The 25,709-nt window shown below is 39.6% G+C and overlaps 1 protein-coding gene across 2 annotated transcripts; it reads right to left on the reverse strand.

The window, feature by feature from the left end:
- Positions 1 to 204: 204 nt before the first annotated feature.
- Positions 205 to 24,309, reverse strand: LOC110517377 (low affinity immunoglobulin gamma Fc region receptor III-A). Of its 2 annotated transcripts, XM_090183268.1 has the most exons (8): positions 24,196 to 24,244; positions 22,513 to 22,557; positions 22,387 to 22,405; positions 11,766 to 12,041; positions 11,109 to 11,351; positions 1,720 to 1,860; positions 1,455 to 1,496; positions 205 to 849 (listed from the first exon to the last, which is right to left on the reverse strand). In XM_090183268.1, the coding sequence occupies exons 4-8, from the start codon at positions 11,926 to 11,928 to the stop codon at positions 821 to 823; spliced, it is 618 nt and encodes a 205-aa protein (XP_090039394.1). In that variant the 5' UTR covers positions 11,929 to 12,041; positions 22,387 to 22,405; positions 22,513 to 22,557; positions 24,196 to 24,244; the 3' UTR covers positions 205 to 820. The 2 variants fall into 2 exon arrangements, with proteins under 2 accessions (XP_090039394.1, XP_090039393.1); XM_090183267.1 differs by lacking the exon at positions 22,387 to 22,405 and having other exon boundaries at positions 24,196 to 24,309.
- Positions 24,310 to 25,709: the final 1,400 nt, after the last annotated feature.

Below are 25,709 nucleotides of genomic sequence, written 5' to 3' on the forward strand. Positions count from 1 at the left end.
GAATGGTGCATTCAGAAGAAACTCAAGGCCCTGGGGGCTGTAGGGGGAACCTGGAATGGAGTATTTAGAAGATACTCAAGGCCCTGTGGGCTGTAGGGGGAACCTGGAATGGAGGATTTAGAAGATACTAAAGGGAAGTGAATGAAATTAAAAATGAATTGGTTGTGATGTCATTCAGAACAGATTAAAAAACAGGCTACATGATTGAGGAAAATCATTTATTTATTTCTATATGCTACAAAGACAAAAGCAATATCTTTCCTCGATGATTAATTGAAAAATAATGATTTTGCACAAAACAACCACAATAAATCAAAAGGCCTATGTTAGTTTCATGTTTAAATTAAATAAAATTATGCTGCACTATTCTAGAGACCAAAATGGGAAAATAAAGTAAATAATTGTAATAATTGAATTCTCCTCTCCTGTATGTTTTCCAACTCTGTAACATGTAACGGTATAACATTATACTGAACCTGTAACAATAATGCCTGAACCACAACACCTCTCAGTTGATCTGTATAGACATGAAAAGTGAAGGCATTTACAATGTATCAACCATAATGCTATACAGTATATGACCAGTATATGACTGATGTTAAAGGACAGCTGCTGAATGAATAATACAACACACATGATATTAAAACACATTCCAATCAGAATAATACATGTATCAGTTAATAGATCACATTTGATCAAATGCCACTATTGTTCCAGCAGGTGGAGCTACAATGTAACAACATACAGCATTGTGACTCACAGTTCTATATTAGAATTCCATGAGTTCCATTCTGATGGTTGTTATGGTGATCAGGTGATCTCAGCCTCTCTTTTCTTCAACACAATCACCTGTTCAACACAGAAGTAGTTCATCAGTGTGGCCATGTAGTCAATACTGTGCTACTTAGAATCCGATCAAATTACTTCCAATGGGGCTCCTGCTTATGTCCAGTTCTCCCTTATCAATACCAGGGTTATTTACTAATTATCAATATGAGGGTTGTTTACTAATTATCAATAACAGGGCAATTTACAAATTATCAATACCTGGGCTATTTACTATGTACCAAATACCAGGGCTATTTCCCCCTTATGTCCAGCTCTCCAATATCAATTCCAGCGCTATTTACTCCTTATCAATACCAGGGCTATTTACTCATTTTCAATACCCAGGCTATATACTCTTTATCAATACCAGGGCTATTTACTCCTAAATTCATGAATTCATATCAGTTCCATTACATATTATGGTAGAGAATCCTTCCTATTTTCTACTTCTACTAAGAGGTAACATAATATAGTACACACTGTGTTCAGAATACCATATTGTGGTAGTTGACTCTAAACCATCCTACTTTCTACTTCTACTAAGAGGTAACATAATATAGTACACACTGTGTTCAGAATACCATATTATGCCCCTGCAGCTGTTGTGTTGTAAGGTAGAAACTCACCTAATTGGTCTTGGTGGGTATTCCTGGGTATCCTGGTTTCCCCTAAACAGACAATTATCAACACTTTACAACATGGTTCAATCAGAGATACAGTTATCAACACTTTACAACATGGTTCAATCAGAGATACAGTTATCAACACTTTACAACATGACTCTCTCAGTATTGTCAGTCCTTTCTGATTTTGAGTCATTGTGAATTACAGCAGGTATTCAGCAGGTATTCTGTTGGAATGAGTCGATCCTGAATAAACTCAGGTTCTCACCCGGAGTCCTGCTCCTGCAGCCTTTCACCATCAGTATGATGGTCACCAGCAGGTAGGGAGACCCCACCAGTAGACTACACAGCAGCCTGGGTAGAGACATGGACAACACTGGGACTGCTGGAGATGGAATGGGAGTTGGAACTGCAGTTGGAGAAAGAAAACAATTTAAAACAACACTGGAGATGGTGCTGGGCAGAGAGATGGACAACACTGGGACTGCTGGAGATGGAATGGGAGCTGGAACTGCAGTTGGAGATTTAATTATGTTGGGCATGGAAATAAAATAACAAAATGAAAATATACACACACACACACTCACACTCACACACATACAGTTGAAGTCGGAAGTTTACATACACCTTAGCCAAATACATTTAAATTCAGTTTTTCACAATTCCTGCCATTTAGTAAAAATTCCCTGTCTTCGGTCAGTTAGGATCACACTTTATTTTAAGAATATGAAATGTCAGAATAATAGTAGAGAGAATGATTTATTTCAACTTTTATTTCTTTCATCACATTCCCAGTGGGACAGAAGTTTACATACACTCAATTAGTATTTGATAGCATTGCCTTTACAATTTTTTTTTACTTGGGTGAAACGTTTTGGGTAGCCTTCCACAAGCTTGCCACAATAATCAATCAATCAATCAAACACATGTATTTATATAGCCCTTCTTACATCAGCTGATGTCACAAAGTGCTGTACAGAAACCCAGCCTAAAACCCCAAACAGCAAGAAATGCAAATGTAAAAGCACGTGATCATCAAGCCACCAAGTGACCCAGCCCCGAAGCTAGCCCTGAACCAGGCGCATCTCCCGGCTAGCAATACCTCTTTCAAAATCTGGCCCTGCCCCTTCGTCGACACGGCGCCCCGCCGTACCACCACCATGTAATTCCATCCGCTGTGCCTTCAACCGGCCTTTGCCAGACGACGGAGCAGACGCTTCTACCTACCCCGGATTACTAACTTTAAATGCTGTGTCTCCCGCGTGCAACTGTAGCAACGCCTACCCCGCGGCTTCCCTGCTCCATCTATTGCTGTTCACTGGACCCAATGATCACTTGGCTACATAGCTGATGCCTGCTGGACTGTTCATTTGTCACAGTGCTCCACTTTGTTTATTATGTTTATCTGTCGGCCTCGAACTCAGGCCCTGTGTGTAGTTAACCGACCCCCTGCCCATTCTTCGCCATTTTACCTGTTGTTGTCTTAGCTGATTAGCTGTTGTTGAGAGCATCAGCTCTCCCAATCAACACCTGTGATTGCTTTATGCCTTGTATACTGTTGTTTAGGATAGTTATCATTGTATTAGTTTACAGTGGAGCCCCTAGTCCCACTCTACATGCATCAGATTCCTCCTTTGTACCACCTCCCACACATGCGGTGACCTCACCCAGTATAACCAGCACATCCAGAGATGCAACCTCTCTTATCATCACTCAGGGCCTGGGCTTACCTCAACTGTACCCGCACCCCACCATACCCCTGTCTGCACATTATGCACTGAATCTATTCTACCATGCCCAGAAATCTGCTCCTTTTATTCTTTGTCCCCAACGCACTCAACGACCAGTCTTGATAGTCTTTAGCCGTACCCTCATCCTACTCCTCCTCTGTTCCTCGGGTAAAGTGGAGGTTAAGCCAGGTCCTGCGTGTCCCCAGGCACTCTCATTTGTTGTCTTCTGTAATTGAAAAAGCCTTGGTTTCATCCATGTCAACATCAGAAGCCTCCTCCCTAAGTTTGCTTTACTCACTGCTTTAGCACACTCCGCCAACCCTGATGTCCTTGCCGTGTCTGAATCCTGGCTTAGGAAGGCCACCAAAAATTCTGAAATTTCCATACCCAACTACAACATTTCAACATAATCGGAAATGTCAATAACCATTTCTCTATGGCTGCCCATGCTTTCCTCCTGGCTACCCCAACTCCAGCCAACAGCTCTGCCCCCCCCCCCCCACCCCCCGCAGCTACTTGCCAAAGCCTCCCCAGCTTTTCCTTCACCCAAATCCAGATAGCAGATGTTCTGAAAGAGCTGCAAAACCTGTACCTGTACAAATCAGCTGGGCTAGACAGTCTGGACCCTCTCTTTCTAAAACTATCCACCGCAATTGTTGCAGCCCCTATTACCAGCCTGTTCAACCTCTCTTTCATATCGCCCAAGTTCCCTAAATATTGAAAAGCTGCCGTGGTCCTCCCCCTTTTCAAAGGGGGTGACTGTGGGAGCTAATGTAATATAAATAGGTCCAGTTGCTATGCTAAAGTAGCAAGGACATAAGTACATTGGCCAGAGGAAGAGAAGGTGACACCCAGTACATTTGCAATTTCTGAATAGGGTAACATGTCAAAGATTACATTAAGATAACCGAACATGAGAACATTAGCCAATGCCAAAAGTACATTTATGAAAGCTCGTCATATAATCTATGACATAAATGGGTCCCGCCTCCATATGACATAAAGGGGTCCCGCCACCATTATAATCTATGACATAAATGGGTCCCGCCTCCATTATAATCTATGACATAAAGGGGTCCCGCCACCATTATAATCTATGACATAAAGGGGTGCCGCCACCATTATAATCTATGACATAAAGGGGTCCCGCCACCATTATAATCTATGACATAAAGGGGTCCCGCCACCATTATAATCTATGACATAAAGGGGTCCCGCCACCATTATAATCTATGACATAAATGGGTCCCGCCTCCATTATAATCTATGACATAAAGAGGTCCCGCCACCATTATAATCTATGACATAAATGGGTCCCGCCTCCATTATAATCTATGACATAAAGAGGTCCCGCCACCATTATAATCTATGACATAAAGGGGTCCCGCCACCATTATAATCTATGACATAAAGGGGTCCCGCCACCATTATAATCTATGACATAAAGAGATCCCGCCACCATTATAATCTATGACATAAAGGGGTCCCGCCTCCATTATAATCTATGACATAAAGAGGTCCCGCCACCATTATAATCTATGACATAAAGGGGTCCCGCCACCATTATAATCTATGACATAAAGGGGTCCCGCCACCATTATAATCTATGACATAACGGGGTCCCGCCACCATTATAATCTATGACATAAAGGGGTCCCGCCACCATTATAATCTATGACATAAAGGGGTCCCGCCACCATTATAATCTATGACATGAAGGGGTCCCGCCACCATTATAATCTATGACATAAAGGGGTCCCACCACCATTATAATCTATGACATAAATGGGTCCCGCCTCCATTATAATCTATGACATAAAGAGGTCCCGCCTCCATTATAATCTATGACATAAAGGGGTCCCGCCACCATTATAATCTGACATAAAGGGGTCCCGCCACCATTATAATCTGACATAAAGGGGTCCCGCCACCATTAACAAACCGAGCTATTTCGCCTATAAAAATTATATTTTGGGAAAAAATGAACTTTGGCTATCTACCTGGGAGTCTCGTGAGTGAAAACATCCGAAGTTCATCAAAGGTAAACGATTTAATTTGATTGCTTTTCTGATTTCCGTGACAAGGTTGCCTGCTGCTAGCAAGGCATAATGCTATGCTAGGATATCGATAAACTTACACAAATGCTTGTCTAGCGTTGGCTGTAAAGCATATTTTGAAAATCTGAGATGACAGGGTGATTAACAAAAGGCTAATCTGTGTTCCAATATATTTCACTTGTGATGAATAGGAATATTTTTTGGGAAGATTTATGTCCGTTGCGTTATGCTAATTCATGTCAGGCGATGATTACGCTCCCAGATCCGGGTTTGAGAGTCACAAGAATGAATTAACCTCCAAACAAGCTTCAATGCCATACAACACTCCTTCCGTGGCCTCCAACTGCTCTTAAACGCTAGTAAAATCAAATGCATGCTTTTCAACCGTTCACTGCCGGCACCCGCCTGCCTGACTAGCATCACTACCCTGGACGGTTCTGACCTAGAATATGTGGACAACTACAAATACCTAGTTGTCTGGCTAGACTGTAAACTCTCCTTCCAGACTCATATTAAACATCTCCAATCCAAAATCAAATCTAGAATTGTCTTTCTATTTCGCAACAAAGCCTCCTTCACTCACGTCGCAAAACTATCCTGAGTAAAACTGACTATCCTACCTATCCTACCGAGCTACAAAATAGCTTCCAATACGCTACTCAGCAAACTGGATGCAGTCTATCACAGGGCCATCCGTTTTATTACCAAAGCACCTTATACCACCCACCACTGCGACCTGTATGCTCTAGTCTGCTGGCCCTCGCTACATATTTGTCGGCAGACCCACTGGCTCCAGGCCATCTATAAATCTATGCTAGGTAAAGCTCCGCCTTATCTCACCTCACTGGTCACGATAACAACATCCACCCGTAGCACGCGCTCCAGCAGGTATCTCTCACTGGTTATCCCCAAAGCCAACACCTCCTTTGGCCGCCTTTCCTTCCAGTTCTCTGCTGCCAGTGACTGGAACGAATTGCAAAAATCACTGAAGCTGGAGACCTATATTTCCCTCACTAATTTTAAACATCAGCTGTCTGAGCAGCTAATCGATCGCTGCAGCTGTACATAGTCCATCTGTAAATAGCCCACCCAATCTACCTACCTCATCCCCATATTGTTTTTATTTACTTTTATGCTCTTTTGCACACCAGTATCTCTACTTGCATATCATCATCTACTCATTTATCACTCCAGTGTTAATCTGCTATATTGTAATTACTTCGCTATTATGGCCTATTTATTGCCTTACCTCCTCACGCCATTTACACACACTGTATATAGACGTTCTTTTTTCTATCGTGTTATTGACTGTACGCTTGTTTATTCCATATGTAACTCTGTGTTGTTGTTTGTGTCACACTGCTTTGCTTTATCTTGGCCAGGACGCAGTTGTAAATGAGAACTTGTTCTCAACTAGTCTACCTGGTTAAATAAAGGTGTTCTCAACTGGCCAACCTGGTTAAATAAAGGTGTTCTCAACTAGCCTACCTGGTTAAATAAAGGTGTTCTCAACTAGCCTACCTGGTTAAATAAAGGTGTTCTCAACTAGCCTACCTGGTTAAATAAAGGTGTTCTCAACTGGCCTACCTGGTTAAATAAAGGTGTTCTCAACTGGCCTACCTGGTTAAATAAAGGTGTTCTCAACTAGCCTACCTGGTTAAATAAAGGTGTTCTCAACTAGCCTACCTGGTTAAATAAAGGGAAATTAAAATAAAATAAAATAAATCTCTACCGCTCCTGCTGTCTCTAGAGAGATGAAAACAGCAGGTCTGGGACATGTAGCACGTCCGATGAACAGTTCAGGGTTCCTTAGGCACAGGCAGAACAGTTGAAACAGGAGCAGCAGCACAGCCAGGCGGACTAGGGCGCAACAAGGAGTCATCAGGCCAGGTAGTCCTGAGGCATGGTCCTAGGGCTCAGGTCCTCCGAGAGAGAGAAAGAAATAAAAAAAGAGAAAGTGAGAAAGAAAGAAAGAGAGAAAGAGAGAAAAAGAGAGAGAATTAGAGTATACTTAAATTCAAACTGGACACCGGATAAGAAAGGAGAAATACTCCAGATAAATTGGGTGAATCTAGGCCACTTCCTCCTGACAGAGCTCGTGTAACAGAAGCAAGTTTGTAGGCCTCCTTGCTCGCACACGCTTTTTCAGTTCTGCCCATAAATGTTCTATAGGATTGAGGTCAGGGCTTTGTGATGGCCACTCCAATACCTAGACTTTGTTGTCCTTAAGTCATTTTGCCACAACTTTGGAAGTATGCTTGGGGTCATTGTCCATTTGGAAGACCCATTTGCGACCAAGCTTTAACTTCCTGACTGATATGTTGAGATGATGCTTCAATATATCCATTTTGTGAAGTGCACCAGGCCCTACTGCAGCAAAGCACCCCTACTACATGAACCTGCCACCCCTTGTGCGTCCCTTGTGATGTTGTTCTTCGGCTTGCAAGCCTCCCCCTTTCCCTCCAAGCATAACGATGGTCATTATTTATGTTTCATCAAACCAGGGGACATTTCTCCAAAAGGTACGATTTTTGTCCACATGTGCAGTTGCAAACTGTAGTCTGGCTTTTTTATGTTTTTTTTTGATCAATGGCTTCTTCCTTGCTGAGCGGCCTTTCAGGTTATGTTGATATAGGACTCGTTTTACTGTGGATATAGATACTTTTATACCTGTTTCCTCCAGCATCTTCACAAGGTCCTTTGCTGTTGTTTTGGGATTGATTTTCATTTTTCGCACCAAAGTACATTCATCTCTAGGAGACAGAACGCGTCTCCTTCCTGAGTTGTATGACGGCTGCGTGATCCCATTGTGTTTAAACTTGCACACTATTGTTTGTACAGACGAACCTGGTACCTTCAGGCGTTTGGAAATTGCTCCCAAGGATGAACCGGACTTTTGGAGTTCTACAACTTCTTTCTGAGGTCTTAAATAATTAATTTTTGAGCCACTGAGTTTGAATACATTTTCACGGCTGTCGAAAGAGGAAGACCAAGGTGCAGTACATATGACCATTGAGGAAGTTTAAAACTAATGATTGAAGGGAGTACACTGGAATTATCATTATTATTAGGGTGGGAAAAAGGGCTGCCTAAGTATGGTTCCCAATCAGAGACAACGATAGTCAGCTGTCCCTGATTGAGAACCACACCCGGCCAAAACAAAGAAATAGAAAACATAGAAAATGGAACATAGAATGCCCACCCAAATCACACCCTGACCAAACCAAAATGGAGACATATAAAGCTCTCTAAGGTCAGGGCGTGACATACATCCACCTCCAATTGACTCAAATGATCGCAATTCGCCTATCAGAAAGCACAGTCTTAGTGTATGTAAACTTAGTGTATGTAAACTTCTTACCCACTGGACTTGTGATATAGTGAATTATAAGTGAAACAATATTTCCGTAAACAGTTGTTGGAAAAATTACTGGTGTCATGCACAAAGTAGATGTCCTAACCGACTTGCCAAAACTGTAGTTTGTTAAGAACATATTTGTTGAGTGGTTGAAAAACGAGTTTCAATGACTCCAACCTAAGTCTATGTAAACTTCCGACTATGTTCTGTACATGAACACAGATTTAGTATTCTGTTTGTGAATGTAAATGTTCAGTATATTTCCATGGTTAGTTCTTCTGTTCCTAATGTAAATGTTCAGTATATTTCCATGGTTAGTTACAGCAAATACAGTGTTAGACATGTTACTACCAAGCCAGTACATATTTAAGCAATAGGTGTTTTACAGTATACAGTGCCTTGCGAAAGTATTCGGCCCCCTTGAACTTTGTGACCTTTTGCCACATTTCAGGCTTCAAACATAAAGATATAAAACTGTATTTTTTTGTGAAGAATCAACAACAAGTGGGACACAATCATGAAGTGGAACGACATTTATTGGATATTTCAAACTTTTTTAACAAATCAAAAACTGAAAAATTGGGCGTGCAAAATTATTCAGCCCCCTTAAGTTAATACTTTGTAGCGCCACCTTTTGCTGCGATTACAGCTGTAAGTCGCTTGGGGTATGTCTCTATCAGTTTTTCACGTCGAGAGACTGACATTTTTTCCCATTCCTCCTTGCAAAACAGCTCGAGCTCAGTGAGGTTGGATGGAGAGCATTTGTGAACAGCAGTTTTCAGTTCTTTCCACAGATTCTCGATTGGATTCAGGTCTGGACTTTGACTTGGCCATTCTAACACCTGGATATGTTTATTTTTGAACCATTCCATTGTAGATTTTGCTTTATGTTTTGATGCTGCCACCACCATGTTTGACAGTGGGGATGGTGTGTTCAGGCTGATGAGCTGTGTTGCTTTTACGCCAAACATAATGTTTTGCATTGTTGCCAAAAAAGTTCAATTTTGGTTTCATCTGACCAGAGCACCTTCTTCCACGTGTTTGGTGTGTCTCCCAGGTGGCTTGTGGCAAACTTTAAACAACACTTTTTATGGATATCTTTAAGAAATGGCTTTCTTCTTGCCACTCTTCCATAAAGGCCAGATTTGTGCAATATACGACTGATTGTTGTCCTATGGACAGAGTCTCCCACCTCAGCTGTAGATCTCTGCAGTTCATCCAGAGTGATCATGGGCCTCTTGGCTGCATCTCTGATCAGTCTTCTCCTTGTATGAGCTGAAAGTTTAGAGGGATGGCAGGTCTTGGTAGATTTGCAGTGGTCTGATACTCCTTCCATTTCAATATTATCGCTTGCACAGTGCTCCTTGGGATGTTTAAAGCTTGGGAAATCTTTTTGTATCCAAATCCGGCTTTAAACTTCTTCACAACAGTATCTCGGACCTGCCTGGTGTGTTCCTTGTTCTTCATGATACTCTCTGCGCTTTTAACGGACCTCTGAGACTATTACAGTGCAGGTGCATTTATACGGAGACTTGATTACACACAGGTGGATTGTATTTATCATCATTAGTCATTTAGGTCAACATTGGATCATTCAGAGATCCTCACTGAACTTCTGGAGAGAGTTTGCTGCACTGAAAGTAAAGGGGCTGAATAATTCTGCACGCCCAATTTTTCAGTTTTTGATTTGTTAAAAAAGTTTGAAATATCCAATAAATGTCGTTCCACTTCATGATTGTGTCCCACTTGTTGTTGATTCTTCACAAAAAAAAACAGTTTTATATCTTTATGTTTGAAGCCTGAAATGTGGCAAAAGGTCGCAAAGTTCAAGGGGGCCAAATACTTTCGCAAGGCACTGTATGGCCAATATACCAACATACTGATCTTATGCATCGCCACAAACCACTGAGGTGCTTTATTATAAACTGGTTACCAACCAGTAAAAATACATGCTTTACCGTGTACCGTGTGATACAACGGCTTCCAAGCCAATCAGCATTGAGGGCTGGAACCACCCAGTTTATAGGTTTTAGCAACACTTAACAGTGTAAAGAAGAACCACCCTGTTTATAATGCAGGTTTCAGCACCTCTTAACAGTGTAAAGAAGAACCACCCAGTTTATAATGCAGGTTTCAGCACCTCTTAACAGTGTAAAGAAGAACCACCCAGTTTATAATGCAGGTTTCAGCACCTCTTAACAGTGTAAAGAAGAACCACCCAGTTTATAATGCAGGTTTCAGCACCTCTTAACAGTGTAAAGAAGAACCACCCAGTTTATAATTCAGGTTTCAGCACCTCTTAACAGTGTAAAGAAGAACCACCCAGTTTATAATGCAGGTTTCAGCACCTCTTAACAGTGTAAAGAAGAACCACCCAGTTTATAATGCAGGTTTCAGCACCTCTTAACAGTGTAAAGAAGAACCACCCAGTTTATAATGCAGGTTTCAGCACCTCTTAACAGTGTAAAGAAGAACCAGAAGATCTGAATGTCAAGGTTTCTCATATTCTAACCTGTCACTGTCATCCAGCTCTCTGGTGATTCTCCTTCAGAGTTGTTACACTTGTAGAGTCCTTCATCTGACTCGGATACTGCAGGGATGGTCATCTCTCCTGTAGTCTCAGTCCTGATGAGGGATCCATTTTTGTAGAAATCAGCTGTGAGGTTAGAGAGAGTTCCCTGATATCTGCAGCTCAAAGTCACAGAATCTCTCTCAGTCACAGGAAGGGCAGGGCTCTCCAGGATCACAGCTCCATCTGTATATAATATATAAACAGGTCTCTCCAGGATCACAGCTCCAGCTGTATATAATATATAAACAGGTCTCTCCAGGATCACAGCTCTAGCTGTATATAATATATAAACATTATATATAAACAGGTCTCTCCAGGATCACAGATCCAGCTGTATATAATATATAAACATCATATATAACCAGGTCTCTCCAGGATCACAGCTCTAGCTGTATATAATATATAAACAGGTCTCTCCAGGATCACAGCTCCAGCTATATATAATATATAAAATTAATATATAAACAGGTATCTCCAGGATCACAGCTCCAGCTGTATATAATATATAAACATCATATATAAACATAACATCAGCTATCTGAAACCAGATGAACCACTAAACACAATAATGTTAGTAGATGGTGTTTGTGGACATACCATGTACTGTGATGTTGACAGCATTGCTGTGTTCTCCAGACCCAGACTCACACCAGTACACTCCACTGTCTGATGGTATTAGCAATACGATGCATGAAGACCCTTGTTGTTTTCCCCAGTCAATATTACACTCTGAAACATTCCCTCTCTCTGCGTTCCTCATCACTCTCCATCCAGCAGAGTTCCCCTGATCCTCACAGCTCAGAGAGAAAGACTCATATTTAAAGAACTGAGATCTGTCAGGACTGACACTCAGATAGGCAGGAAGAGAGATATCTGAGAAAGAGAGCAAGAGAGAGGGATAGAGAGCGAGGAGGAGATCGAGAGGAGGGAGAGAGAGAGAGATAAGGTCATGAGAAGATGAGATTCGGACTCTTTCGGCATAAAAATAAATGTTTTGTCACACCCGATATACCATGGCTTCCAGCCAATCAGCATTCAGGGCTGGAACCACCCAATTTATAATGCAGGTTTCAGCACCACTTAACCTCTTAGAACTATTCCTCCGGGCTCCTGGAGAATTGTCACAACCGCTGTATAGCAGAGCGCAAGGGTCAAAACATATTACTAGAAAATATTCATATTCATGAAATCACAAGTGAAATATAGCGAAACACAGCTTAGCCTTTTGTTAATCACCCTGTCGTCTCAGATTTTGAAATTATGCTTTACGGCGAAAGCAATACAAGCGTTTGTGTACGTTTATCGATAGCCTAGCATCGCATTCTTTCCACTTAGCATCAGGAAGCTTGGTCACGAAAATCAGAAAAGCAATTAAATTAATCGTTTACCTTTGATGATCTTCAGATGTTTTCACTCACGAGACTCCCAGTTAGACAGCAAATGCTCCTTTTGTTCCATAAATATATATTTTATATCCAAATACCTCTGTTAGTTTGATGCGTTATGCCCAGGAATCCACCGGAAATAGCGGTCACGACAACGCAGAAAAAAATTACAAATTATATCCATAATATCGACAGAAACATGGCAAACGTTTTTTATAATCAATCCTCAAGGTGTTTTTCAAATATCTTTTTGATAATATATCAACCGGGACAGTTGGCTTTTCAGTAGGACCGGGAGGAAAAATGGCTACCTCTCTCTTTTGCGCAAGAATCACTCTGAGAGCCATCAGCTGTACACTTACGCGATGTGGTTGTTTACGCTCATTCTTCAACATAAAGGCCTGAAACTACGTCTAAAGGCTGTAGACACCTTAGGGAAGCCGTAGAAAAAGGAGTCTGGTTGATATCCCTTTCAATGGTCAATAGGGATGCATAGTAACACATGGGTTTCAAAATAAGAGTCACTTCCTGATTGGATTTTTCTCAGGCTTTCGCCTGCAATATCAGTTCTGTTATATTCACAGACAATATTTTTACAGTTTTGGAAACTTTATAGTGTTTTCTATCCCAAGCTGTCAATTTTATGCATATTCTAGCATCTGGTCCTGAGAAATAGGCTGTTTATTTTGGGAATGTTATTTTTCATAAAATAAAAATAGTGCCCCCTAGCTTCAAGAGGTTAAAAGTGTTTTCCTTTCCTACTTAAATAAGCCCCTTTCAAAAAATATAGAACTAGGAACAGATATAGCCCTTCGTTCACCCCAGATTTGAATGCCCTTGACCAGCACAAAAACATCCTGTGGCGTTCTGCATTAGCATCGAATAGGCCCCGCAATATGTAACCTTTCAGGGAACTCAGGAACCAATATACTCAGTCAGATAGGAAAGCTAAGGTTAGCTTTTTCAAACAGAACTTTTAAAGCCTATAACTCTGTTGTGGCAGAATCAGAATTCTTTAGGTAACATTGATTGATGTTTTTATCAATTTTCATAAGTATGCTTATGTGGGAAAGAGCCCCAGAGAGGGGAGAGGTCAGGCTTGTCTTCTTATGGGAATGTGTCTGTAACTATTACATGTCTCCTCTGAGGTTGCCCTTAACTTGATCTAGTATATGACCTAAGAGGCTCACTGTCTCGGTGAGCTTGTCCAGGAGGAGGTGTATTTGAGATGGGAGTATCTAGAATTGACAATTGATATATGCCATTGTATGAGGTAATGTTTTGGTCCTAAGTGATACCAAGAACGAGATAAGAACTTCGTTTAGGAGACCAAACTGAAAGATAATTTATAGCTAATGCTGTCTGGCTATGGGATACTCCTCTCTCAAGTAAAGTCTTCCTTTGTACTGTTCCTAAGATCTGTTATTCGTCATGTGAGTTGAGATGGGTGTGTCTTGGCTATAAATGATACTAAGAACTATTTTTAAGCACTCTCAGAGAATTCATTTATAGACACTGAATTGATCTGCGAGTCACAAGGCTATGGTGAAGCTCATATAATTAAAGATGGACTTTATGATAACTCTGACTTGTGTGTGGTTTGCTCTCTCATGATTTGGTAATACAGGAAATTTCCTCAACAACTCATATTAATACATTGAATGTCTCCTTTACTACTATAGACGATAACTCCTATTAATACATTGATTGTCTCCTTTACTACTATAGACTATAACTCCTATTAATACATTGAATGTCTCCTTTACTACGATAGACTATAACTCAAATTAATAAATTTGTCATGCCGTTGCCCTCTTTGGGTATAGCAAGGCCCAGCCCCCTCTCCCTGCCTCCCCCTTGCCTCCTTCAACTAGGCTGCTGTGGTCAGAGAGAGGTTGTAAATTCCTGAGAAGACCCTGCCACATGGCCACATAGTATGAGAGGCAGAGTAAATGTTCAATTACACTAAGGAATTTCTTCCACCTCACAGAACTTGAGGTACGAACAAATTTCATGTTCCGGAGAAAGTATAAAAGATCGGTGAAAAATCCAGCTACGAACTGATCCGTTTGTTACAACTTGTGGAAGATCATGGGAGACGGTGTGGCCACATTACCATAACGCTGTTTATATAATAGCCTCAGATATGAGGTTTACATCTACTTGTTGTATAATATGAATGAGTGAGTATGATACTGTTTGTAAAATTGTGTAATATGATTTTGGGCTGTTTAATGAATGAAAATATAAATTCCCTTTTGATTTGTACTAAATCAGAGGACCGCCCCTGAGCCCAGTTAGGGTCAGGTGTCCTGGGACCGACCCTTTTCTGCAATTCCGAATAAAACCCAACTTTGAGAAATTATCACCAGACCATGTTTCTCTCAATCATGGGAGGACAAAGATTGTAGACCATTGTTGAATCTTTTAACCATTCCACGTGGTTAAAATCTTAGACTATCGATACCGACAGAATAAGAACAAGTCTTTGATGGTAATTATTAACGACAACCGCCGAAACATCCATTCTATAACAAATGAATGTCACTCTGAACTATCCCCTCTAACCAAGACAGAGAGAGAGAGAGAGGACAAAACTCTCCAACAGAAACAAACTTATCAACAGCAAATGAGACGACACACTGAGAGTAAATATATATATTGAATGCAATTGTTCCCGAATGAGTGAGCGTTCATGTGCAAAGGATTAGCATTTCAAATTTTATAGTTATTAACTCTGTAGTGACTTCTTAGTCGACCCCCACTTCCCCTTTTGTCTAACAAGCCGCCATGCCGGTTTAGCCCACTAGGGCACATCCCCCTATCATTTATTGTAACCATATTTACCTTGTTTGTGTGTTTATGCATTTCTGTGAAATACTTAGTTAGTAATAAATAAATTATTTAAGACAATTGCTCTATGGATGACTCAAAATGAAGACTGGGTTCATGCAGATAACCAAACAATTTACGATGTTTGGAATGAGACTAACGTGAGGTAAAGTAAATAATTCATTAATTTGAAGACTAATTGATCAGATATAAAATATCTGAAAGGTTATATTGAGAAATTATAACTTTGTAATCTGAATACTTTCCTTGGTGCCCCCTATTTCCTAGTTAATTACAGTTACACGATTAATTACTTTGATCACGTTATACTAATTACAGAGAATATTTGATAAAACTATGTCTTCAATTTAATGACATGACACATTGAACGTCTCCTGTACTACTATAGACTATAACTCATATTAATACACTGAATGTCTCCTTTACTACTATAGTCTATAACTCATATTAATACACTGAATGTCTCCTCAACTACTATAGACTATAACTCATATTAATACATTGAATGTCTCCTTTACTACTATAGTCTATAACTCATATTAATACACTGAATGTCTCCTCAACTACTATAGACTATAACTCATATTAATACATTGAATGTCTCCTTTACTACTATAGTCTATAACTCATTAATACACTGAATGTCTCCTCAACTACTATAGACTATAGATCATATTAATACATTGAATGTCTCCTTTACTACTATAGTCTATAACTCATATTAATACACTGAATGTCTCCTCAACTACTATATACTATAGATCATATTAATACATTGAATGTCTCCTTTACTACTGTAGTCTATAACTCATATTAATACACTGAATGTCTCCTCAACTACTATAGACTATAGATCATATTAATACATTGAATGTCTCCTTTACTACTGTAGTCTATAACTCATATTAATACACTGAATGTCTCCTTTACTACTATAGTCTATATCTCACATTAATACATAGAATGTCTCCTTAACTACTATAGTCTATATCTCACATTAATACATAGAATGTCTCCTTTACTACTATAGTCTACAACTCATATTAATACATTGAATGTCTCCTTAACTACTATAGTCTATATCTCACATTAATACATAGAATGTCTCCTTAACTACTATAGTCTATATCTCACATTAATACATAGAATGTCTCCTTAACTACTATAGTCTATATCTCACATTAATACATAGAATGTCTCCTTTACTACTATAGACTATATCTCACATTAATACATAGAATGTCTCCTTAACTACTATAGTCTATATCTCACATTAATACATAGAATGTCTCCTTAACTACTATAGTCTATATCTCACATTAATACATAGAATGTCTCCTTTACTACTATAGACTATATCTCATATTAATACATAGAATGTCTCCTTAACTACTATAGACTATAACTCATATTAATACACTGAATGTCTCCTTAACTACTATAGTCTATATCTCAAATGAATACACTGAATGTCTCCTTAACTACTATAGTCTATATCTCAAATTAATACATTGAATGTCTCCTTAACTACTATAGCTCATATAAATACGTTGAATGTATCCGTTACTAGTATAGTCTATTACTCATATTAATACATTGAATGTTGACTTTACTACAACAGTGTGTATGACAAGGACAAAACAAATGGAAAATGAAAAGCGGATCGACGATGGCTAGAAGGCCAGTGACGTCGACCGCCGCCCGAACAAGGAGAGGGACCGAATTCGGTGGAAGTCGTGACAATTTGCTATTGTAAAAGTTAGCAACACCTCCGCAGTGGCAGGATGCGCCCTGGATATGGTCACTAGTGTAACCAGGAGGTGAGGCCTCATTTAACACAGTCAATTCATCAGGCTTAAGCCATGTTTCAGTCAGGCCAATCACATCAAGATTATGATCAGTGATTAGTTCATTGACTGTAACTGCCTTGGAAGTGAGGGATCTAACATTAAGTAGCCCTATTTTGAGATGTGAGATGTCACAATCTCTTTCAATAATGACAGGAATGGAGGAGGTCTTTATTCCAGTGAGATTGCTAAGGCGAACAACGCCATGTTTAGTTTTGCCCAACCTAGATCGAGACACAGACACGGTCTCAATGGGGATAGCTGAGCTGACTACACTGACTGTGCTAGTGGCAGACAGCCTGCTACCTGGACTGCACCCTATATCTTTGTAGAGCTAGAGGAGTTAAAGCCCTGTCTATGTTCATAGATAAGATGAAACAATGACTGATCAATGACCCAAGACCAGCTCAGTTAATCCCTACCAGTGTGACAATGTCATAATGCTGCATCAAATGTACATTATCCTAGGAGCGTTGGCAGACACATTGTAAGTAACTTAAATGATGTCCCCTTAATATCCCTGAATGTTGATCCTACAGCTTACAGTTGGCTCCTCTCCACTGTAACTATTCCCCAGGTCGTTGCTATAAAATGAGAATGTATTCACAGTCAACTTACCTGGTAAAATAACTGTAAAATAAAAAATAAAAAATAAAATGGTATGCATTAATCATGAGCCAATGAACCAGAGATACACTGAGCCCCAGTAGGAAGACCACTTTTTTGCAGCTCCAATATAAATGATATAGTGGTAGCAATACATCGTTATAACATCTACAGAAAAGACAGAAATGCCAACGGGGACGGTTTTGTTGTTCATATTCAGAACCACATTCCTGTAAAGTTTAGAGAAGATCTAATGTTAAATACTGTTGAAGTAATATGGCTACAGGTTCATCTTTCTCACCTAAAGCCCATTCTGGTGGGAAGCTGCTATAGACCATCAAGCGTTAACAGTCAGTATCGATAACATGTGGGAAATGCTTGAAATGTTTTTCACATCAACAGAGAAGTATTGTCACTCCCACCGAAGGTGGCTCCCCAGCCTGTTCGGGCGGCGCTCGGCGGTTGTCGTCGCCGGTCACCCATTTTTCCTTTTCTGTTTGTTTGGTCTTATTGGTTGCACCTGTCTCTTATTTTGTTTATTGATTCATGTCTATTTAAGCCTGTTAGGCCCGCCTATTTTTGTGCGGGATTGTTTTCTGTTAGTCAGAGTGTACGTGTTTGTGTTCCTGTCCGTTTGTGTCCTGTGTTGGGTCGGACAATTTTTTTGTATATTTATCGGCAATTGTTTTGGGGCGTTTGGGATTCCAAATTAAGTCGGCTTCCCCAGTATCCTCTGCTCGCTGCAATTGACTCTGCACCCACCACTCTAGGCAAGTTCATTTTCTGGGTGATTTAAATATTGACTGGCTCTCATCAAGCTGCCCACTCAAGAAAAAACTTCAAACTTTAACCAGCGCCTGCAACCTGGTACATCCAACCTTCCAGGGAAAACTGCACGGGAATTAAATCATCAACATCTATTGCTGCAGAAATGTGCTTTATTAAAGCAGTATCCAGATCCACAGGATGTATTCATCACAATATAGTGGCCATATATAGGAAAAGCAAAGTTCCAAAGGCTGGGCCTAATATAGTGTATAAGAGGTCATACAAGAGGTTATGTAATGATTCATATGTTGACGATGTAAAGAATATTTGCTGGTCTGTGGTGTGCAATGAGGATCAACCAGACGCTGCACTTGGCGCATTTACGAAATTGCTTATTCCAGCTACTAATAAGCATGCACCCATTAAGAAAATGACTGTAAAAACTGTTAAATGCCCTTGGATTGATGAGGAATTGAAAAATGATATGGTTGAGAGGGATGAGACAAAAGGTATGACAAATAAATCTGGCAGCCCAACTGATTGGCAAACATACTGCAAATTAAGAAATCATGTGACTAATATAAACAAAAATTAATTATAAAAGAATTATACTAAAAAGCTTTGGAGCACCTTAAATACATTTTTGGGAAAAAGGCAAACTCAGCTCTGAGATACATTTATCAACTCTTTAAACATGGTTCAATCAGAGATACAGTTATCAACTCTTTAAACATGGTTCAATCAGAGATACATTTATCAACTCTTTAAACATGGTTCAATCAGAGCTACAGTTATCAACACTTTACAACATGGTTCAATCAGAAATACAGTTATCAACATGGTTCAATCAGAGATACAGTTATCAACACTCTACAACATGGTTTAATCAGAGATAGAGTTATCAACACTTTAAACATGGTTCAATCAGAGATACAGTTATCAACACTTTACAACGTGGTTAAATCAGAGATACAGTTATCAACACTCTAAACATGGTTCAATCAGAGATACAGTTATCAACACTAAACATGGTTCAATCAGAGATACAGTTATCAACACTTTACAACGTGGTTAAATCAGAGATACAGTTATCAACACTTTACAACATGGTTCAATCAGAGATACAGTTATCAACACTTTAAACATGGTTCAATCAGAGATACAGTTATCAACACTTTACAACGTGGTTAAATCAGAGATACAGTTATCAACACTTTACAACATGGTTCAATCAGAGATACAGTTATCAACACTTTACAACATGGTTCAATCAGAGCTACAGTTATCAACATGGTTCAATCAGAGATACAGTTATCAACACTCTACAACATGGTTTAATCAGAGATAGAGTTATCAACACTTTAAACATGGTTCAATCAGAGATACAGTTATCAACACTCTACAACATGGTTTAATCAGAGCTACAGTTATCAACACTTCACAACATGGTTCAATCAGACCTACAGTTATCAACATGGTTCAATCAGACCTACAGTTATCAACATGGTTCAATCAGAGCTACAGTTATCAACACTAAACATGGTTCAATCAGAGCTACAGTTATCAACACTTTACAACATGGTTCAATCAGAGATACAGTTATCAACACTTTACAACATGGTTCAATCAGAAATACAGTTATCAACACTTTATAACATGGTTCAATCAGAGCTACAGTTATCAACACTTTAAACATGGTTCAATCAGAGCTACAGTTATCAACACTTTACAACATGGTTCAATCAGAGGTGCAGTTATCAACACATTACAACATGGTTCAATCAGAGATACAGTTATCAACACTTTACAACATGGTTCAATCAGAAATACAGTTATCAACACTTTATAACATGGTTCAATCAGAGATACAGTTATCAACACATTACAACATGGTTCAATCAGAGATACAGTTATCAACACTTTACAACATGGTTCAATCAGAGCTACAGTTATCAACACATTACAACATGGTTCAATCAGAGATACAGTTATCAACACTTTACAACATGGTTCAATCAGAGCTACAGTTATCAACACTTTAAACATGGTTCAATCAGAGATACAGTTATCAACACTTAACAACATGGTTCAATCAGAGATACAGTAATCAACACTTTAAACATTGTTCAATCAGAGATACAGTTATCAACACTTTACAACATGGTTCAATCAGAGCTACAGTTATCAACACTTTAAACATGGTTCAATCAGAGATACAGTTATCAACACTTTACAACATGGTTCAATCAGAGATACAGTTATCAACATGGTTCAATCAGAGCTACATTTATCAACACTCTACAACATGGTTCAATCAGAGCTTCTTAGGGCTAGTGGGACAACTTCCGGTGAAACTGGAGCAATTGAAGTAAATAATCGTAAAATTGATGGATTTTAAACATTTAGGTACATATACGTGTCTTGTATCAGTTGAAAGATTCTTCTTCATCTATCTCTGATTTACAGTAGCTATTACAGCAAAAGCATGCCATGCGATTGTTTGAGGACGGCGCCCCACGTCAAAATATTTTTCCATTAACACAGGTTTCATAAATTCACAAATAGCGATTAAATATTCACTTACTTTTTGAAAATCTTCCTCTGACTTGTCATCTAACGGGTCCCAGCTATAACATGTAGTGTCGTTTTGTTAGATAAAATCCTTCTTTATATCCCAAAAAGTCTGTTTAGTTGGCGCAATCGATTTGAGTAATCCACTGATCAACATGCAGAGAAATGAATCCGAAAACCCCTAAACTTTGTTTCAACAAGTCAAAATACATTTCTATACACTCCTCAGATACCCTAAAATGTAATCAAACTATCTTATGGAAAGAAGTATGTTCAATAGGAAACCGATTTTAGCAGGTGCGTTCTGTCTTCATAGTACGAATTTCCAAGACTGAGTCCCTGTGCTAAAACTTAGATTTCTTCTTAGTTTTTGAAGTTACAAGCCTAAAACCTTGAACATAGACTTCTGGCACCCTGTGGAAGCCATAGGAATTGCATCCAGGGAGCTAATCTTTAAAATTAGGATGGTCTCTCAAATAATTTTTATTCTGGTTGGTTTTTCTTTGGATTTTCTCCAACCATATCTATTGTGTTATAGTCGCATACATTATTTTAACATTTCTACAAACTTCAACTTCAAAGTGTTTTCTTTCAATGGTACCAATTATGTGCATACCCTGGCTTCAGGGCCTGAGTACCAGGCAGATTACTTTGGGCACGTCATGCAGGCGAAATTGAGAAAAAAGGAGCCTAGCCCTAAGGAATTTTAATTGGCAAGATAAGCAAACTTAGTTATGACATGTCAGCAACAAATGCTGGCACAACACATCCAATTATCTGACCAAATTATGAAAGAACAAGGATTGTGCTTTTGAATTCCGTAAAGTCAGTGTGAAATTATTGTTGTCTATCAACAATGACAAGCCACCGGGTTCTGACAACTTGGATGGGAAATGACTGAGGATGCTGTAATAGCGGATGAATTTGCCACTCCTATTTGCCATTTCTTTAATTTAAACCTACTAGAGAGCGTTTGACCTCAGGCCTGGAGAGAAGCTAAAGTCATTCCGCTACCTAAGAATAGTAAAGCCCCCTTTACTGGCTCAAATAGCTGACCAGTCAGCCTATTACCAAACCTTAGTAAACTTCTGGAAAAAAATAGTGGTCGACCAGATACAATGCTATTGTACAGTAAGAAAATTGACAACAGTCTTATAGGGAAGGGAAATCAACAAGCACAGTACTTACACAAATAACTGATGATTGGCTGAGAGAGAGAAATATAGAGAAATGTTACTATTATAGAACAGGTGATGAGTATAGATAAATGTTACTATTGTAGATCAGGTGATGAATATAGATAAATGTACTCACCTCCACCTTGTCCGAGGCTACAGTATACCAGTGAACTCAACAGCACTGAAACACACAGAGAGAACTATCACTATGGTACATAATGTAAAAACTGAAACACACAGAGAGAACTATCACCATGGTACATGATGTAAACACTGAAACACACAGAGAGAACTATCACTATGGTACATGATGTAAACACTGAAACACACAGAGAGAACTATCACTATGGTACATGATGGAAACACTGAAACACACAGAGAGAACTATCACTATGGCACATGATGTAAACACTGAAACACACAGAGAGAACTATCACTATGGCACATGATGTAAACACTGAAACACACAGAGAGAACTATCACTATGGTACATGATGTAAACACTAAAACACAGAGAGAACTATCACTATGGTACATGATGGAAACACTGAAACACACAGAGAGAATTATCACTATGGTACATGATGGAAACACTGAGCTGCACCACAGATATTAATTTACTTAATAGTCTATTAACACATTCTTGTGTGAATCTTATTAACATACTGCAACAATTCCCATCAAAATCCGTCAATTTAAGAGATCTGTGTTTTTGCATCGTCTGTGTTGCAATCCACAGCATCAGACTATGTTGGACTTCCACATCTGTGTGGAATGGCACTCTACAACTCCCACAAGTCTCGTGGAAAGGGGACTCAGTTACAGACTAATATGACCCAACTATCCCAACTATGGAAAGGGGAGACTCTCAGCTACAAACTAATATGACCCCCTATGGAAAGAGGAGACTCTCAGATACAAACTAATATGACCCCACTATGGAAAGAGGAGACTCAGCTACAAACTAATATGACCCCACTATGGAAAGAGGAGACTCAGTTACAAACTAATATGACCCCACTATGGAAAGGGGAGACTCAGTTACAAACTAATATGACCCCAATATGGAAAGAGGAGACTCAGTTACAAACTAATATGACCCCACTATGGAAAGAGGAGACTCAGTTACAAACTAATATGACCCCACTATGGAAAGAGGAGACTCTCAGCTACAAACTAATATGACCCCACTATGGACCCCGACCTGGCTGAGACAAGACTATAAACTATATAGATATTAAACTATATAGATATTAAACTATATATAGATATTAAACTATATAGATATTAAACTATATAGATATTAAACTATATAGATATTAAACTATATAGATATTAAACTATACAGATATTAAACTATATAGATATTAAACTATATAGATATTAAACTATATAGATATTAAACTATATAGATATTAAACTACATAGATATTAAACTATATAGATATTAAACCATATATATATTAAACTATATAGATATTAAACTATATAGATATTAAACTATATAGATATTAAACTATATAGATATTCAACTATATAGATATTCAACTATATAGATTTTAAACTGAGATAATAGATAATAGATAATAATAGATAATCGTAAGATGTTCCATCTCACCTGCCGAAACACACACACAACACATACGCACACACACACACACACAACACACACACACACACACACACACACACACACACACACACACACACACACACACACACACACACACACACACACACACACACACACACACACACACACACACACACACACACACACACACACACACACACACACACAGGGAGGGAGAGTACTTACAGAGCTGCCAGCAGAGCAGTGTGAGTTTCATCCTGTCTTGATGCTGAGTGAGACTGTGATCTCCAGTTACAGACTTATAGACCCTCCTCCTCCTTCATGTTCTGACCACACACAAAAGTCCCTGCTGACGACGCGGTGAAACAGAGGAAGAGACAGTCAATTATTTAGTCTATACTTCCTCTACCACTGTATATTTCTATAGATCTGAGAGTATTGACTAGGTGATGAAACAGAGAGAGTAGATGATCTTGTCTATACTTCCTCTACCACTGTATAGTTATTCATTGTCACTCCTCCCACCATCAATGGAACTAGGGTAATATCCATTAAAGCCAACCATTCCCATGTGCTCAACTGTGTTATTCTGAGAGGATTGACCTCTAACCCCTACTATCAGCCAATAATGTATATCGAAGAAGATTGACCTCTAACCCCTACTATGAGTTACTACTGAGAGGATTGAGGATTAATGCATCCTGATGTCTTTGCTTGCTGGTTCAGTAGGGGCCCCCAGAGACAACTGCAGGTCTTGACTGGTGGTCTAGCAGTCAGCAACCATCTTCTGGTAGACAGACCGCTCACTCTGAACAAGTGCTTGCTTTCTTTTTGATGGGAGACATGAGACCATTCTCCTTGTATGACTGGTGAGGAGAGTCAGGTGTGTTCTACAGGTCTTTCTGATGGGAGACATTAGACCATTCTCCTTGTATGACTGGTGGAGGAGAGTCAGGTGTGTTCTACAGGACTTTCTGATGGGAGACATTAGACCATTCTCCTTGTATGACTGGTGAGGAGAGTCAGGTGTGTTCTACAGGTCTTTCTAATGGGAGACATTAGACCATTCTCCTTGTATGACTGGTGAGGAGAGTCAGGTGTGTTCTACAGGTCTTTCTGATGGGAGACATTAGACCATTCTCCTTGTATGACTGGTGGAGGAGAGTCAGGTGTGTTCTACAGGACTTTCTGATGGGAGACATTAGACCATTCTCCTTGTATGACTGGTGGAGGAGAGTCAGGTGTGTTCTACAGGTCTTTCTGATGGGAGACATTAGACCATTCTCCTTGTATGACTGGTGGAGGAGAGTCAGGTGTGTTCTACAGGTCTTTCTGATGGGAGACATTAGACCATTCTCCTTGTATGACTGGTGAGGAGAGTCAGGTGTGTTCTACAGGTCTTTTTGATGGGAGACATTAGACCATTCTCCTTGTATGACTGGTGAGGAGAGTCAGGTGTGTTCTACAGGTCTTTCTGATGGGAGACATTAGACCATTCTCCTTGTATGACTGGTGAGGAGAGTCAGGTGTGTTCTACAGGTCTTTCTGATGGGAGACATTAGACCATTCTCCTTGTATGACTGGTGAGGAGAGTCAGGTGTGTTCTACAGGGCTTTCTGATGGGAGACATTAGACCATTCTCCTTGTATGACTGGTGAGGAGAGTCAGGTGTGTTCTACAGGTCTTTCTGATGGGAGACATTAGACCATTCTCCTTGTATGACTGGTGGAGGAGAGCCA

This window comes from Oncorhynchus mykiss, chromosome 9, assembly GCF_057628025.1.
Source record: "Oncorhynchus mykiss isolate SJ-2025 chromosome 9, ASM5762802v1, whole genome shotgun sequence".
NCBI classification, from domain to species: Eukaryota; Metazoa; Chordata; class Actinopteri; order Salmoniformes; family Salmonidae; genus Oncorhynchus; species Oncorhynchus mykiss.

Excerpts from the sequence above, each read along its gene's own strand:
- LOC110517377 (XM_090183267.1), bottom strand. The coding sequence starts at position 24,226 with ATGAAACTCACACTGCTCTGCTGGCAGCTCT. Across the intron at positions 12,042-22,512 it reads TAGCCTCGGACAAGGTGGAG|ATATCTCTCTTCCTGCCTAT; the intron begins GTGAGTACATTT and ends TCTCTTTCTCAG. Across the intron at positions 11,352-11,765 it reads TGTCAACATCACAGTACATG|ATGGAGCTGTGATCCTGGAG; the intron begins GTATGTCCACAA and ends TATTATATACAG.